This window comes from Acinonyx jubatus, chromosome A1, assembly GCF_027475565.1.
Source record: "Acinonyx jubatus isolate Ajub_Pintada_27869175 chromosome A1, VMU_Ajub_asm_v1.0, whole genome shotgun sequence".
Taxonomy (NCBI): Eukaryota; Metazoa; Chordata; class Mammalia; order Carnivora; family Felidae; genus Acinonyx; species Acinonyx jubatus.
In genome coordinates this window covers 80,700,848-80,715,928 of record NC_069380.1, presented here as the reverse complement: position 1 = coordinate 80,715,928, position 15,081 = coordinate 80,700,848, and the positions used below count along the sequence as shown (strand labels likewise).

Here is a 15,081-nt window from a genome sequence, read left to right as displayed (position 1 = left end):
AGCTGGCATGACTTTAATGGGGGTGGGGCGCAGGGCCCCCCGCTCGGCCTTGGGCCGCACAAACGAGACACCAGCAGCTGGGGGTGGCGCGCAAGTCTCCCTGCTCAGCCTTGGGCCCCGGCCCTGGCCCTCATGGACTTGTCAATCCACTTGAGGAAGTTGGTGACCTTGGTGTAGATGCCATACTTCCCTTTCCGCGCGCATCCTTCTCCCCAGCTGACGATGCCGGTGACGAAGTAGGTGTCCTTGAACCGGGTGACGTGGGGGCCCCCGCTGTCCCCCTGACAGGCATCCTCGGGGTTTGTGTCATAGCCGGCGCAGAACATGTTCTGGGTGATGGTGAAGCTGCTGGACAGCTTGCACGTGTTCCTGTCCACGTAGGGCACCTCCAGCATCTTGAGGATGGTGGATGGCCGGCCCTTCTCGTGAGTCTTCCCAAACCCGCTCACGATGCCCGTCTTCTGCGCCATGAGTGTGGACTCAGCCCAGTCCTTCTGGGGCAGACAGGCAGGGGCCACATTCCTGCGGAAGGTGATGGGCGTCCTCAGCCTGATGACAGCGATGTCGAAGTCATAGGTCTCCCGGACAAACTTGTTGTGCTTGATGATCACATCCACCTCGTGCGCCACCTCGTCGCCCTCCTCGCTGCCCGTGTCCCGTTCACCTGGGAGATGGCGAGGACATGGTGGCGTTCAGCTCGGGGTTGGCCGTGCACTTACGTGCGCGGTGCTTTTGAGAGTAGCGGTTATTTTTTTTTTTTTATTAAAAAAATTGAACATGGTCACTAGAGACTCTGAGAGATAAAATTGTAACGAGGCAAATAAAGATGACTTTCAGTTTCACTCCCCAGGGGCGACCGCCAGCCGCACTTTTAAGTGTGGCCAGTACATCGGGTGGATACTTCCTGAGCCTGTGCCGCGTGGCAGGGGCACCTGGGGGCGGAAGGCTCTGTGCCTGACCGGCTGGCCACGCTGTCCAGACGGCTGCCTGGCACCGGGACGGCGTCTGGTCGGAACTGGAACGTGCTGAGTGTCAGCATCAGATTTGTCATGAGAACACAGACTCAGAATATCTCGTTCTAGTTCAGAACTGATTACGCATTGAAACGATAATAATATTTTGGATATACTGGACTAAGACATATTGCTAAAATTAATTTCATCTATAAACTTTGAAGATGCCTAATAGGAAACGGAACTAGAAAATTAAAAGGCACATGGATGGCCTGCATGTGTGGCTTGCAGTGGATCTTTGCTGAACTGGCCTAGAGTCTGGAGGAGAAGGACGGACGTCACAAAACAGCCCCGCAGATGCAAACATGAGCAGCAGATGCTCTGTGCTCGGAGGGTTCCAACACGAGCAGCAGATGCTCTGTGCTCGGAGGGTTCCAGAAACCTTCCCAGAGGAAGGGGCCCTGAGGGGAGGCTTGCCGCGCTGGGCCTGGACACAGACGGCAAGGGGGAGGACCGGCCCCACCCCTGCCCCCCGCTTTCCCCTTCTCCGCCCTCCCTCGCCTGTGACCCCCCCCCCACCCGCACCCCCACGGGGTTCGGCGTGTTAACTAGTGCCTCTGAGTGTGGCGCACTTACCTACCCTCACCTTGAATCTCTTGGCCTGGTGCAGACAGTGCGCTGCAGTGAGGACGTGGTACTCGCTCAGGATGGTGCCACCGCAAAACCCCTCATTCTCTTCGTTGATGAGCAGGGCCTGTGGGGAGCATGCAGGAGCCCCCCCCCCGAGGTTGGGACTGACCTCTGGGCTCCCCTCCCCATCGGGAACGCAAGGCCCAGGGCAGCGCCGGCCTGGCCTGCACACCTGCCCGCAGCGCGGCCCCTCCTTTTCTTACGTGTCCCTCGGGGCGTGGTGCCAGCGCACGCTCGGAGACCTCACCGTGGGGCTCACGGCTGGGCCGCAGCCCCTCCCCAGGTCCTCCCCCCGCTGCTCTGTAGAAACCGCAGCTTTGGGCGGCTCCTTCCCACAGAGCAGCCAAATGGTCCACCCAACAGACGTCTGCAGGGGCCCCGCTAGTGGCGCCTGAGGGGCTTCTGCCTCGCTTCAACTTTCTGCTCCTGGACCCCAGACTCCTTCTTCAGGGAGCCGTCCTGTCCCTTCCAGAGCTGTCACAGCACTCTACAGTGTCACCCGTAGAAAAACGATCGTCGTTGTTGATAACCTTTGCCGGCTACATGGCTACGGATTAGCGCACAGACCAGGCAGGCGCCAGTGTTTGGGGAGAAGCTTCTGGTATCTGGGACGGCCCTCCCCCGACAGCCCACAGATGCCACCACTCAAGGGCAAATCCCTTGGAATCCACGGGGCTCCCCCTGTGGGCGGCTTTCTCCTCGACAGGATTTCAGAGTGAGGGCATCGCCCCAGGGAGTGAGCGCTGGCAGGCCCAGGCGGCCCTGCAGCCCTCGTGTCCCTTCTTCCCCAGAGAACCGGGCTGCAAATCTGGAAATGGCGCACTTTTTCCTTTTTATCTAGAGAGTTCCGGCACGTGGCTGGCTCGTGCCGGTTGGGGAACAACAAGGTTCCAAGTCTGAAAGCGTTCCTGAAGACCTTGGTGACCGGCACGAAGTAGCAGGGCCAAGGGGCGTCAGTCCTCCCCAGACCTGGACCCTGACTCTTCTCCTACACGTGATGGCGAGGCCGCTGGACTAGGAGAGCAGGGCTCTCGTGTCCCCTGGAGAGGATCCCGCCGCCCAGGTCCCCACCACACCCCCACCATCCTGTCTGTCTGTGGGGGGCCTTCCAAAGCCCCCCGAGCTCCATGCCGGCCCGGGGCCACTGAGCTCCCGCCGGAGCCACGTCGGTGGCGCTCGCTCAGCACACACCAACCCCGTGGTGACCACATGAGCGCATACTCCCCTCTGGGCCCGTGATAACGTAGGGCTGGGAGGTGGAGCAGGTGAAGAAATTCGTAAAGGGTGGTGGCTCTGGAGGGTCTGTTGTTGGCTTTGGGTACCAAGCATTTCACGCCCGGATTCGCCAGAGACAGCAGGCGCCACCCAGTCAAGCCGAATCAGATAAGCATCCAATGGCTTCTAGCACCAGCATGTCCCCTGTTGTCTTTGGGACACATTACACTAAAAGTTGTTCATTGTTTGTCTGAAACTCAACTCTAAGCATGAGTCCCGTGTTACTTGTTTTCATCTGGAAACCTCTGTCCAAACCAACAACCAAAGAGCGTGGATTGCAAACAGGTGGATGTACTTCTCCCCAGATTGCTACCTGCCTCGTTAGCACTGACCAAATCAGAGATGAGACCGAGGGACAGAGTGTCTGCCTGCCAGTCAGAGGGGCAAACAGAGGGCTGGCCCCCATCAGGCAGCCACTCCGCATGCCGGCCTGAGCCTGCAGCCCGCGCTGGGTTCCAGGGCTCCTTTCCTTTCTGTCTGTCCTTAATGGACACACACATGGGATTGGACGTCGGGTGGGGAGGGACAGGGCCCACTTCTCACCTCAGGCACGCTCTGCCCCAGAGCCAGCACGGAGTCCCCACCGCCCACCGGCACCGCCAGGCCCACTCCGCAGTCACCTGCCAGGGACACTCGCCGTCTGGGCAGTTCTGCCCACCCACGATCCGGATCAGGTTGCTTGAGTCCTCCACGGGGCTGGCCTCCGTCTTGTTGAAGGGCTGCAGGTACAGAGGGCTGTCGGTGGGAGGCAGGTCTTCAGGGTGCTGGTCCTGCACATCTGCTTCAGAGGTTTCAGAGGGACCCTCACCGCCATGGGCGGTCTCGGCTGACCTCTTCCTGCGCGTTGGAGTGCGTTTCCCGCAGGGGAAAGGCCCTGAAAGAACATGGGCCGGCCTCAGTGAGCAGGACCCCCCTCGCTCCGGCCCCCCGACAACGGAACTGTCTGCCCGGCCCGCAGGAGGAGGGAATAGGGAGGAACGTGCTGGTAACAGAGGTCCCACCCCAGGTGATGCCACAGCTGTTGGTTGGGGGGGGCCAGCTTTGAGGAGCGCTTGGGGCCACCGTGAGAAGCAGAGGAAGCTGAGAGAGAGAGCACAGTGGCCTCTCAGTGCTCCAGCCCAGGCAGGCCCTGCCGCAGAGAAGTGTGGTTGGACCGGAGCAGCGAGGACCCCATCCCCTTGCTGGGCCCCGCCCTCTGTGAGCCTCTAGGCCAGACTCAGGGCCCAGCTTTTGTCACAGAACGTCACGGAACATCATGGAAAAGGAAGCCTGAGGGCTGTCACTTGGGGCCTGTGCGGTCTAATTGTTCTCGGGGTCCTCGGCTCCCCCTTTGGCTCCTGCACCCCCCCCCCCCCCCTGCCCCGCAAGTCCACGGCCCAGACACAGTCAGGCCTCGCTGCCCCGGACATGCTCCAACTCCCGGGGCAACAGGACATGCCGTGATCACGACCATTTCGTAGCTCCTCAGGGTCTGCCACGAGCCCGGCGCTGGGCAGAGCGCCCCCCACCCCCAAGTCCCTCGACGTCTGCACCTCCCCCGGGGAGTCAGGCAGCGTCACTGGCCCGTTTCTTAGGCGGCTCACAGGGCCTGCGGTCCCGCTCCGGCCCACGCGCCTCCTACCCGTGGAGACGCAGGATTTGCCGTCGTCCGCGAGGACGTAGCCGCTGGCGCAGGCGCACACCACGGAGCCCTGCTCCTCACCGCAGAACTGGTCACAGTCGCCGTTGTCCAGGCTGCAGGCTTTCCGCATGGCTGCGGGGACGCGTGTGGGCCCTCAGGACTGGCCGGGGACACCGAGGCCGCAGGCAGCCGGGAGGAAGGACAGCAGCACCAGGGCAGATCCACCCACTGTCAGCCTGCCCCCCTTCCCCGCTGCAGCAGAGGGGCGGCCACCGCACGGAACCGCGTGAGTGGGATGGGCCCCTGGAGCAGGCTGGGGGCCAGGGGTTCTGTGTGCAGGCTCGTCCCTGCCCTGTGGCTCCCTCACCACGTGGGGCCAGTGTGCTGTCTGCCAGGCCCTGGGCGCCCAGACCCGCCCCCCACCCCCCCCACGAGCCCCATGTTCAGCTCTAAGAGGGGCACGCGCCTCCCCCCACAGCCCCACAACCAGTGTGCGCCGGCCGGCATGAGGAAGGGCTCTGGGGCCACGGGCCAGGCAGAGCACAGCAGCGTGGCCACGGGCCAGTCCACTGAGGCTGGAAGGTCGCCTGCGGAATAAAGGGTCTGGAACTGGTCTGGGAGACTGGGGTCCGGGCACTGGCGAGGCAGCAGCAGAGACGGGCCTGGTGCTTTCTGTCGCCAGCCGTGTGATTTGGGCAAGTGCTTTAAACCCTATGGGCCTCCGTTTCCTCACTTGTAAAGCGGTGGAGGCCACACTGCCTCCCAGGTCATGTGCAGCTCCTGACACAGTGAGCCCGTGGCTGGTTTCCTGGGCCTTCCAGGCCAGATTGAGCGCATCCCCCGGGGCTCAGGGGCTCCGACTCCGCCAGAATTGCCCACCGTCGCCAGCACACGCTCAACATGTGACCGCACACTGACAGCAGTGGCGTCACCAAGACAATTTACGTTACGTTCTGCCCCTGGGGTTCTGATGAATAAATAATTACAGTGAGAGGATCACCGTTAGTTAAACTTTAGAAAACACCCAGCGGCTCTGGCTCAGCCAGACGGGGAGCAGGAGAGGAGACGCTCTGGGCTGCGGGAGGGATGATGCGGGACTGAGATCCCCGTCGGGGAGAGTCCCACAGTGATCCCAGCTCTGAGCACTTCCTAAAGGTTACGAATTAAGTAATCTGAAAGAAATGTGTATCTTTCTTCTTAATGAAAACTGGCTTAATCTGAATCTAATTTTTATTTTAAAAAATTAATGGCCATACTCACCATGTTAGGGAAACTCTTAGTGACTTTTCCCTGTAGAATTCACTAAATGTATCAGATTTGTATAATTGGACAATTGCGGACATTCGGAATTGACATCTGCACTGACAAACCTAAGTGGCTGATTCAGAGCCGCTGCCGGGGCCACAAGGAATTTAAGAAGATGGGTAGCACCACCCCAGGTCTCCGTGTTCCTGGCCACACACTCCGTGAGTGTGCTGCAGCCCCCTTAGAGGAACACAGAAGGCTGTGTGTCTCTCATTGTATCTAAAACCCAGTGGATTGTAGGACACACTTTCACTTTGTTTTTGCTGTTCCTACAATGGTGCAGCACAAGGGAACACAGACTCTACCTTGGAAGGAACCTGAGATGTTTTCCTTAGGGGTTTCAGCTTCTTCCCTCGTTCCTGACCCTTCAGGCGGCCCTGACCCGAAGGTACACCAAGAAAAGGAACTCACACAATTCACAGTTTTTGCCTTCGTATCCTTCCAAGCAGGTGCACATGTATCCCCCAAGGCTGTCCATGCATTTGCCCTGGTTCTGGCAAGGGTTGCTTTCACACTGGTCTCCATCTGCAAAGACAGGGTTTGGGGACCTGAAGCTTGCAGGCAGCTGCCGTCATCAAGGAAATGGCTTTGCTGTGTTGATCTTGGCACACGTAGTTCAGGTCGCTTGAACAAGCTTGAGGCTCTTCCTGTCTCCCTGTAAACATTTCTCCCGGCTGGACTTCATTTTACCCCCAGGCTTTGTGCTCTGTGTACGTGATGCTCTTATCTAACTGGGTTATTGATAAGCTTTTCTCTTTCTGCTGAGATGTTTGACTGCCTGTTTTCAACAGTGAGGAGCTCTGGGCTGGTGGCCAGGTGGGACCAGCTGGAAGGAGGGAGGATGGGCGGCCGCCTGGCACCTGTTTCTAGGCTGGACAGCGACAAGACAGGTGTCTGGGCGCCTCTTCCCAAATGGTCTGGAGGTAGAGCAGGAGTGTGGAGGCTGCTGGCCAGCACTGACAGGGGCCTCACACTCCTCGGTGCGTTTGGACAATCTGACCTAGACGCAGGCCCAACTGCCATTTGGGGAAATTTAAAGGATGTTAGCAGAATGAAACACGAGTCATGATTGATACCATTTCACAAGCTGTGGACGTTCCGTCTTATTAGAAGACCTGATCTTTTGTTTCTACCTAATACCTTGGATTTAAAAAATGATGAGACAGGTTGATGCTCCAGTAAGGCGAGCTGATGAAATCCACGTTCAAGTAACAAAACCGGAACCATGACATTTACCCCCCCAAATAATCCCACAGTAACTACTGGGGAAACACACGGAGAGGGAGAGTCTTAGGTGAGGAAGCTATAAGCAGGAGCAGAAGGGAAATTCAGGAAGAATTGTCAAAATTGAAATACCCTCTCCCCCATTTCAGTGTCCGAATGAGCCCCAGTCAGTATTAAAATAGAAACCATCTCACCTTTGTATTTATTCCAGAATTCAGTCTAAAAGGGAAAAAAGATTTTAAAATACATTAGGGAAAACAGACATTTCACACCGAGGACAACCATAACCTCGTCACTCAACCTCAGTAGATGCTGTCCCAAACGGGGCCTTTCCTGGTCCGAATTGTTCTAACACTATGGAGTCTGACAGGGAAATGTTCAGATCTGCGTCTGTACAGATGGGGCTTCGATTGTTTCAGATGCATCATCTCTGTTGAATATCGAGCATTTATTTTTAATCTAACCACCGAGAAATGGATTGTACCAAGAATGCTTTGCTCTCTTTGCTACCCCCAAGCTGATCAATGAATGGTTTTGAGTTAAATATCAAAGATTCAATAAGGGATCAGATGCTTGGTGGCTAACCATGTTAAACTGAAAAAATGGTTAATTGGTAATTAGTTAAAATAGGACACCAAGACCCTATATTACACTAGAAAATGTTCAGTCTTAGAAATTGTTTGCTGTGTTCAGTAGTTTGAACAGGGTACCCCCTGCCCCCCGCCCCCACTGCCAATTCAGGTGCAACCTCAGAACGTGGCTTTAACTAGAAATAGGGTCTTTGCAGATGTAACCAAGGTATGCATCACGAAGAGACCACACGGGCTTAGGGTGGACCTGGAACCAGTGGCAGTGCCATCAGGAGAGACGGAAAGTGCTCAAGAGCCACGCGTGGAAGCAGAGCAGAGACCTGAGTGATGGGTCTCCAAGGCTGGCAATGCCCAGAAGCCGGGAGAGGGCACGGAGCACATCCCCCTGAGACCTCTGATAAAGGAAGCTTTCCACTTTCGTGTCGGCGGGCGTGCTTCCGGGTGCCCAGGGAAGCTGCACTGTACCGTGTTCCAAGGTCAGCATGACTGGGCAGAACCTCCGAGCAGGGGCTGTGTTTCTACCCCCAGCACACACTGTACATCCCTTCATTAGCAACTAACCTACATTTCGGACTAGAGAGTAAAAATCTCCCTACTGCCACCTGGCACATACTGAAAGTGTAAGACAAGGTTTGGAATTTTCTGGAATGCTCTTCATCATGATGGCTTGTACTTCTTGATGTAGCAAGAAACACTTATGACCCTGTTTCCTGCTCCTTCCCTGGAGCTCTCTGCTTCCAGAAGACCATGCATCCCAGCAGCGGTCCTCTCCTGGGCTCTGTATTCTAGAAGTTTTGTACATCTGTGTTGACACCTTCTTTGACTGGGACTTGCGGCCGCCAGGACTGTGGGAGAGTGAGTCTCATCGTTGCCAGGCCCCCAGCTTGTGCTTAGTTACAGAAGCCCCAGGACACGGCTATGCTGTCTCTTTACATTTCGCTGAAGACATGATCACACAGCAAAACTACTTCAGTGTGCAGTTCTGTGAAATCTGACACACAGATTTGGATATGCACCTCCACTGCCACCCACATTCACAGCCCCCGATGGCCGCACCCCTGGCGCCACCACAGCCGTGACCTCCGAGAGGGTCATACAGATGCACCGACGCCCTCGTGAGACTAGCTTCATCCAGATGATGCCTCTGACCCTCGTTGAAGTCACCACGTGCATCAGTCATTTATGTTGTGGAGTAGAATTCCACCATGCCGTGGCTTGTGGGTCCCTGCACCAAGCGGGGACAAGGGCGAGAGTTTGGGGCAGTCCAGGTTTTCGTGTGAAAGGAGTGGTAATTTCTCCAGGGTAAGCACTGAGGGGTGGGGCCCGGGCTACCCGCACCTGCACCACGCTGGCCGTGTCCCTGGTTCCAGTTCTGCACGTATACAGTGGCGTCTCCTCATGGCTGGAGTCTGCACTTCTGTGCCAGCTGAGGATGTCGGGTGGCTCCTGTGCACATTTGCACTTCACGTGCTGTCTCTCGGGAAGTGTCTGTTCTCGCTTCCGCCTGTTATAGTTATCACTTATTTATTTTCTTCTACTGAGTTGTGAGAGTTCTTTACGCATCCGAGTACAGGCCCTTTGTCAGATGCGTGATTTGTAAATATTTTTTTAGTTAATAGCTTGTATTTTTAGTCTTCCGTGTCTTTCACAGAGCAAGTTTTCAATTTGGAATAAGTCCAATCTTTTTAAGTTTATGTATTTATTTTGAGGTACAGAGAACATGAGCAGGGGAGGGAGGGGGAGAGAGAGAGAGAGAGAGAGAGAGAGAATCCTAAGCAGGCTCCACACCGCCAACACAGAGTCCAACATTGTGCTCGAACCTGAGCTGAAACCAAGAGTCAGACACTTAACCAGCTGAGCCCCCCAGGTGCCCCTGGAGTAAGTCCAATTTACTCACTTTCTCCTTCATGGGTTATGGTTTCAATGTTGTTTCTAAGAATTTTTGCCCAACTTCATGACATGACAATTCTCTCCTTAAAGTTCTATGTTTTACCTTTAGATCCTCGATCCATTTTGAGTTGACTTTTGTACAGTTGTGAGACTGAGGTCAAAGCAGACCTTGTGTGTGTGGAGATGTGCCGATGTCCCCAAACCATCAGTGGAAAAAGACACTTCTTCCTTCGCTGACTCACTTATGAACCTTTGTTTGTATCAATTGGCCATATTTCTGTGGGCCTGTTTATGGACCTTCTGGTGTGTCCTGTGGATCTAAGCACCTGTCCCCTTACCAGCAGCACACACGAATGCCCCTGTGGTTAGTGAAGCTTTGCAGTGAGTCCTTAAATCGGGCGGCGTGATTCCTCTTTCTCGAAATGGTTCCAGCTACTCTCATTTCTTTGCTTTTCCATATTTCCAGTTGTGGAGTTGGCTCATGGGATGTTTGCTGGCGATGCACTGACTCCGGGTGTAGCTCTTGGGTGCCCGATGTCAAGTACAGCAGTGGCCGTGGATTTGGGCGAAGACTGTGGGCTCCGTGTCCCCGTGTGCCACCCAGCCCGGGGAGGTGCAGTGAGGTCGTGAATAATTTTTAAAGTGAACACCGTATGTTTTAGAGTTGATTTAATAAAGCCTCTGGAAGTTCTCATGACCCTCCTAATGGACTGGGCCCTGCTCCACCCTCAGTCTCCCCACCAGAAGTATTCCCTGTCTCAGCCCCGCACACCCGGGGTGCCCAGGTATGCCCTGGACTCCCGGCAGGGGCGAGGTCAGCCTCCACCGAGGGGTGCACCCATCACAGGGCGCCTGCACGCCAGCCCTTACCGTCTTGGCGGTGTCCTCAAAGACCTCGCGGGCCTCCTCAAACGAGCACGTCTCCTCCATACACTCTCTCTCCAGGTTCCCTTTCTTCATCTCTTCCCAAAACGAGTTGGCCCTGCGGACCCTCCCCAGGACGCTGCTGGCATGCTCCGGGGGAAGGAACACTAGCAGACAGGCAGGGACACCAAGCGGAGAGGGCCTCAGCCGCCCGCCCGCCCTTCCCCATCCTGCGGCGTCCGCTCACCCCCGTGCTGCAAAAGGCCCCTTGCTTGCGCCCCGAGCCAGCCCAGGACGGGACCCCGCCTGTTCCAGGCCCCGGGCTCCCCTCGGTGTGCAAGTCCGCTTGCTCCTTCCCCTTGCCACCTCCCGGGGCCTCACTGGCAGCTCCGCGCTGGCCCCCCAAGCCCTCCCTGGACTCTCGCTTCCCAGAGGTCCTGGGGCCACCCTCCTGTGCCCCGCCCGGCCCCCACCCTTCCCGCTCTCAGCTCTCCAAAGGGGTGAGCTGTGGCGCTGTTATGATCATGCTCTACGACCAAAATAGGCTTTTCATCAAGGCCCAGGACCACACACGAAAACATGGCTTTGAAGAAACTGTTCTTATTACAAAGTTTTGTACTTGATTTCTGTTCTGCTTCACTTAAGAATCCCACTGCATTGATTTGCAGCTCTCAGATGAATCCCCACCCGCCCGCTGAATGGTCTTGGGTCCGAGCATCTCGGAACCCCTCCTCTGGCTGCGCCCGCCCTGCCCTCTCTCCACCGTGCACTGGGACCCCCCGGACCCTCCTCCACCTGCGCCCACGTCTCCGGCTGTGCTCTCGGTCTCTCACCACCTTCTCTCTCTCCACCGTGGACCAGGACCCCCGACTCCTCCTCAGCCCCACACCCGCTCTCTGCCTTCCTTCTTGCCTCGTCCTCCGAGTTGCTCTTCCCGGTTGCGACCTGCATTCTGAGTTCCGCCCCCGCCCTCGATGGTGAGCCCTCAGCTCCCCACGTGCAGGACTAGACTTGGGACCCGGGAGCCAGGCGGTCTCGGTTCAGATACAGTTCACTTGCCCACTGTCGGCAGGTGAGAATTACGACACGTGTGTCTCATTGTCTCAGTGTTCAGGTTGGTACACACTAGGTGTTGCTATATACTAGGTTTCTCTCTTCTCACAGCCTCCCCGTCCCCCACACACCAGGTGCCCTCTGCCTGCCCCGCGGGCCCTGTCCACCCCCCTCCATCCAGGACGCAAACAGCTGCCGGGCCCCTGCCCACCCCCAGGCCCTGCTCCTCTGGCCTCCTCCGGCCTTTCTGGAAGGTGCAGAAGCCCTCCTCTGTCCAGCCTTGAATCAGGCAGCCCCTTCCCCTGGCCAAGCCGGCCTAAGGGTGGAGGCGCCGGCTTGAACCTCATTCTCTTTCGGCCCTGGAAGCTCCTCCCTGCCTGTGACCGCACCCCCCCCCCCCCCCCCCCCGCCGTCCCCGCCACTGGGCTCGCTCTGGCCGTGGAGGGGCACTTCTCTCCATCTCTCTCGGTCTCTCCCTCTTTCCCTGTTCACGGCTTCTGTGTGTGACCCGGCCTGCCATCTGGCTCCCCATCCACAGGGAAGGAGGCCACCAGGCCCAGCCATGTCACACCAGGAGATGGGCACCCACTCTCCACCCTGTGGAGGTGTGAGGGCAGCACCCTGGTTCCCACTGTCCCCCCTCTTCCCTGGGGGTCACCTCTGTAGTCTGTAGGGCGAGGGCACTTACCACTGTCCCCCAGGAGCAGGAGGCAGGTCAGCGAGGTGCTGAGCAGGACAAGGCACCGTGGGCCCGCCATGGTGTGGCCAAGAACGGCGTGTCTGTCCCGCCGTGACAGGCCTCCAGGGCAAGGTTCGCGCACCCTGGCCCCGGGCGGCTGGTCGACCTTCTCTTATCACCGCCTCCTGATTGGAGCCTGGGCCGCTGAGGGGCCGGGGGCCAGTGACCTCGCGGGGGCAGGGCCACCCTGCAGGTGCAGCCCTGGGGCGGCTGGGGTGGCCCTGGCATCATTGGGCACTCGGTCTGAGGGGCCAGCCATGGGCACAGGGAGTTGTTAGGAGAACAAAAGTGTCATTTTATAGTTTGTAGATGTTGCGTCTGCAGTCATTCTGTCCTTCCAGCCACGTTGTGTCTGTGGTCATTCTGTCCTTCCAGCCTCGCTAAGAGCTGAGTGTCCAGTCCCATCTTTTCTCCAGGACAGACTCTTAGGTCTACAGCAGGTGTCAGCCCAGGGCTGTCCGGGGCGCACATGGGGTTTGGACCCAGGGCTGTCGGCCATAGCAGCAGACCTTCTGCCCATGGCCTCTGTCTCCAGGTGGCATCAGGAGGTGCCACCAAGTGCCACCATCATAGGGGGTCCTGGTGCACTGGCTTTGCCAGCGTGAAAGGCTGGCACCACCCCGCTGAAATCCAGGGGCCCCAGGAGGCAGGGGTGTCCTGTGGCCCCTCTGGGCTGAGGGCTCCTGCCCACACTTCTGGGGGGTCTGGCCTGCCCGGTGCAGCCCGTGCCAGCCCAGGACATCTGGCTAGAGGTCGGGGAGCCCGTGCCCAGGGAGCAGCGGGCTGGCCCTCTCAGTCCTGGAGGTGCCCGCGGGCTGGGGGTTTCCCAGAAGGGGCTTTGCCTCGCACACCCCACTGGGGGTGGGCGGGGGCAGGGAAGTGAGCCCCCAGATCGGGGGCCTTATGGTGAGTCTCTCTCTCTCTCAAGCTGGTCCAGCCACCCGGGAGAGGGGATGAGGAATATGGGGGCTCCTGGCCAGTGCACTGCACGTGAGACGTGGGAGATACACCTGCCACATCCCCCCAGCCCAAGGAGGCTCAGCCCGTGGCAGTCCAGCCACGTGGTGGGCGCGGGCCACGTGCCAGGGTCCTCGGGGGCGGGGGGGTGTGTGTCACAGAGACAGGGAGAGACAGAGACAGGGACAGAGAGCAGGAGACAGAGACAGGGATGGAGACACTGCCCCATATCCCACAGCGGCCACCACACCTGACATTCTGCACGTGGTGAGTGACCTCTGACACCCTTGCTCACTGGGACAGAAGCCTCAGGCTGTCTGCTTTTTGCTGCAGGGGTGTGTGGCACACGGTGGGTGCTTAACCACCCCTCACAGACCGAATGCGGCAGTGATGTCCCAAAAGTCTTCTGCTCTGGCTGGTCGTCCACAGGGTGGCCGCTGTGACATGCAGAGCCTGGCCCTTGGGGACAGGGGGTGCCCTGGGCCTGTCTCGCCGGCCTCTTTGTGTGTGGTGTTGTCTCTGGGTGCGTTCAGCATGTGGGGGAGACCAGGTCCCGGGTGAGCCCCTCCCATCTCTGGCACCCGGTGCTGGGGGTAACGTGGGAGCCTATGGGCTCATCGGCCATGTTGGCCTTTAGGGGCTGTCCCGATGTCACCAGGCGCCCGTGCCATGGCAGCTCTACCGGGCAGGGGCCTGTGTCTCCCCCTGACAGCCAGAGAAGCCCGAGTGTGCCAGCCCATCCTCTTCTTTCCTCTCCAGGAAATGGGGCCAGCCAGCTCCTGTGCCCCGGGCGTGGGGCTCCTGGCAGCTCCTGGATTCTGCACGCAGGAAACTCCCCTCAGCACCTGCAGCCCGAGCTGTGGGGAGGACGCCAGAGGCTTGCACACTGGCTTTACTGTCCATGACACAGCGGGCCCTCCCAGGGCCCTCATCTTACGTGCTCCAGACCATCCTGGTCACCAGCACCGAGGCCCCTGTTTCGAAGACAAGGAGCTATGGCACAGGGCAGGAGGTGGCTTGGCCAGGAGTATGAGGCGGGCCGCACTCGCCCACTGGTGGGTCTCCTTAGGTGCACAGCCGTCCGCTTGCTGAGACCCCGGCCGGCGGCCGGCTGGGCTGCCAGCGAACCTCTTGTGCAAAGGCCCAGATGGTGAGCACATCCGGCTCCAGGGGCAGATAGTCTCTTTGGCCGGACCATCTCTGTCCTAGGATGCCGTGTAAGGAACGGGCATGTCCCAGGACACTTGGACAAAACCAGGTGGCCTGGGTTCACTCTACACTAAATATGGCTTGATCCCTCAGCCCAGCAAGTCCGGCGCCAAATGCACCCGTGTGGAGCACCGTTGGCGTTCCAGGCTTGGGGCAACCAGTCTGCCCCCTCCACCCGCGGGTGTGTCTGGTGGGGGCAGGGCCCTTACCTGCCTTGCCATGTTTAGGGGGGCCCCACTTCTGTGTCATCTCCCTCCCCCACCAGACAGCTTGTTTCTCCCTCCTCCATGGCCTGTGTGGCTTTAGGCCGAGCGGGCCCCACGATCACCTGAGGGATCTGATAAAAATGTCACTCACTGGGTCCTTCCCCGGTCCCACTGATGCGGCAGGACTGAGGAAGCTGGTGGCTCTCAGGCAGGGCTTCCCTGGGACCCTCGTTGAGGACCGTTGTTGACTGGGACCTTGGCGGGAAGAGGACGCCCGGTTCTGTAGGGTTTGGGGAACCACAGCCTCCAAAACCTGCCCACGTGCTCTTGGTTTTGGAAAACAGCCTCGGTGGAGGAAGGCCCATCTCTGGGGTGCTGTGAGCGTGAGAGAAAGCGTGGCTCCAGGACAAGCAGGGCCTCAACAGGGTGAGGACGAGTGCTCCAGGGTGGCAGGAGGGCGCTCCAGAGGTGTGCTCACGGGTGGGCCAGTGACAAACGCCATATG

At 58.5% G+C, this 15,081-nt stretch overlaps 1 protein-coding gene across 2 annotated transcripts; it reads right to left on the bottom strand.

The window, feature by feature from the left end:
- Window positions 1–12,311, bottom strand: F10 (coagulation factor X). Of its 2 annotated transcripts, XM_027065261.2 has the most exons (8): window positions 12,154–12,311; window positions 10,419–10,579; window positions 7,263–7,287; window positions 6,256–6,369; window positions 4,540–4,671; window positions 3,539–3,792; window positions 1,590–1,707; window positions 1–664 (listed from the first exon to the last, which is right to left on the bottom strand). In XM_027065261.2, exons 1-8 carry the CDS (start codon window positions 12,221–12,223, stop codon window positions 105–107), a joined length of 1,434 nt encoding a protein of 477 aa, XP_026921062.2. In that variant the 5' UTR covers window positions 12,224–12,311; the 3' UTR covers window positions 1–104. The 2 variants fall into 2 exon arrangements, with proteins under 2 accessions (XP_026921062.2, XP_053074087.1); XM_053218112.1 differs by lacking the exon at window positions 4,540–4,671.
- Window positions 12,312–15,081: the final 2,770 nt, after the last annotated feature.

Excerpts from the sequence above, each read along its gene's own strand:
- F10 (XM_027065261.2), bottom strand. The coding sequence starts at position 12,223 with ATGGCGGGCCCACGGTGCCTTGTCCTGCTCAGCACCTCGCTGACCTGC. Across the intron at positions 10,580-12,153 it reads CCTGCTCCTGGGGGACAGTG|TGTTCCTTCCCCCGGAGCAT; the intron begins GTAAGTGCCCTC and ends CCTGTCTGCTAG. Across the intron at positions 6,370-7,262 it reads ATTCTGGAATAAATACAAAG|ATGGAGACCAGTGTGAAAGC; the intron begins GTGAGATGGTTT and ends CTGTCTTTGCAG.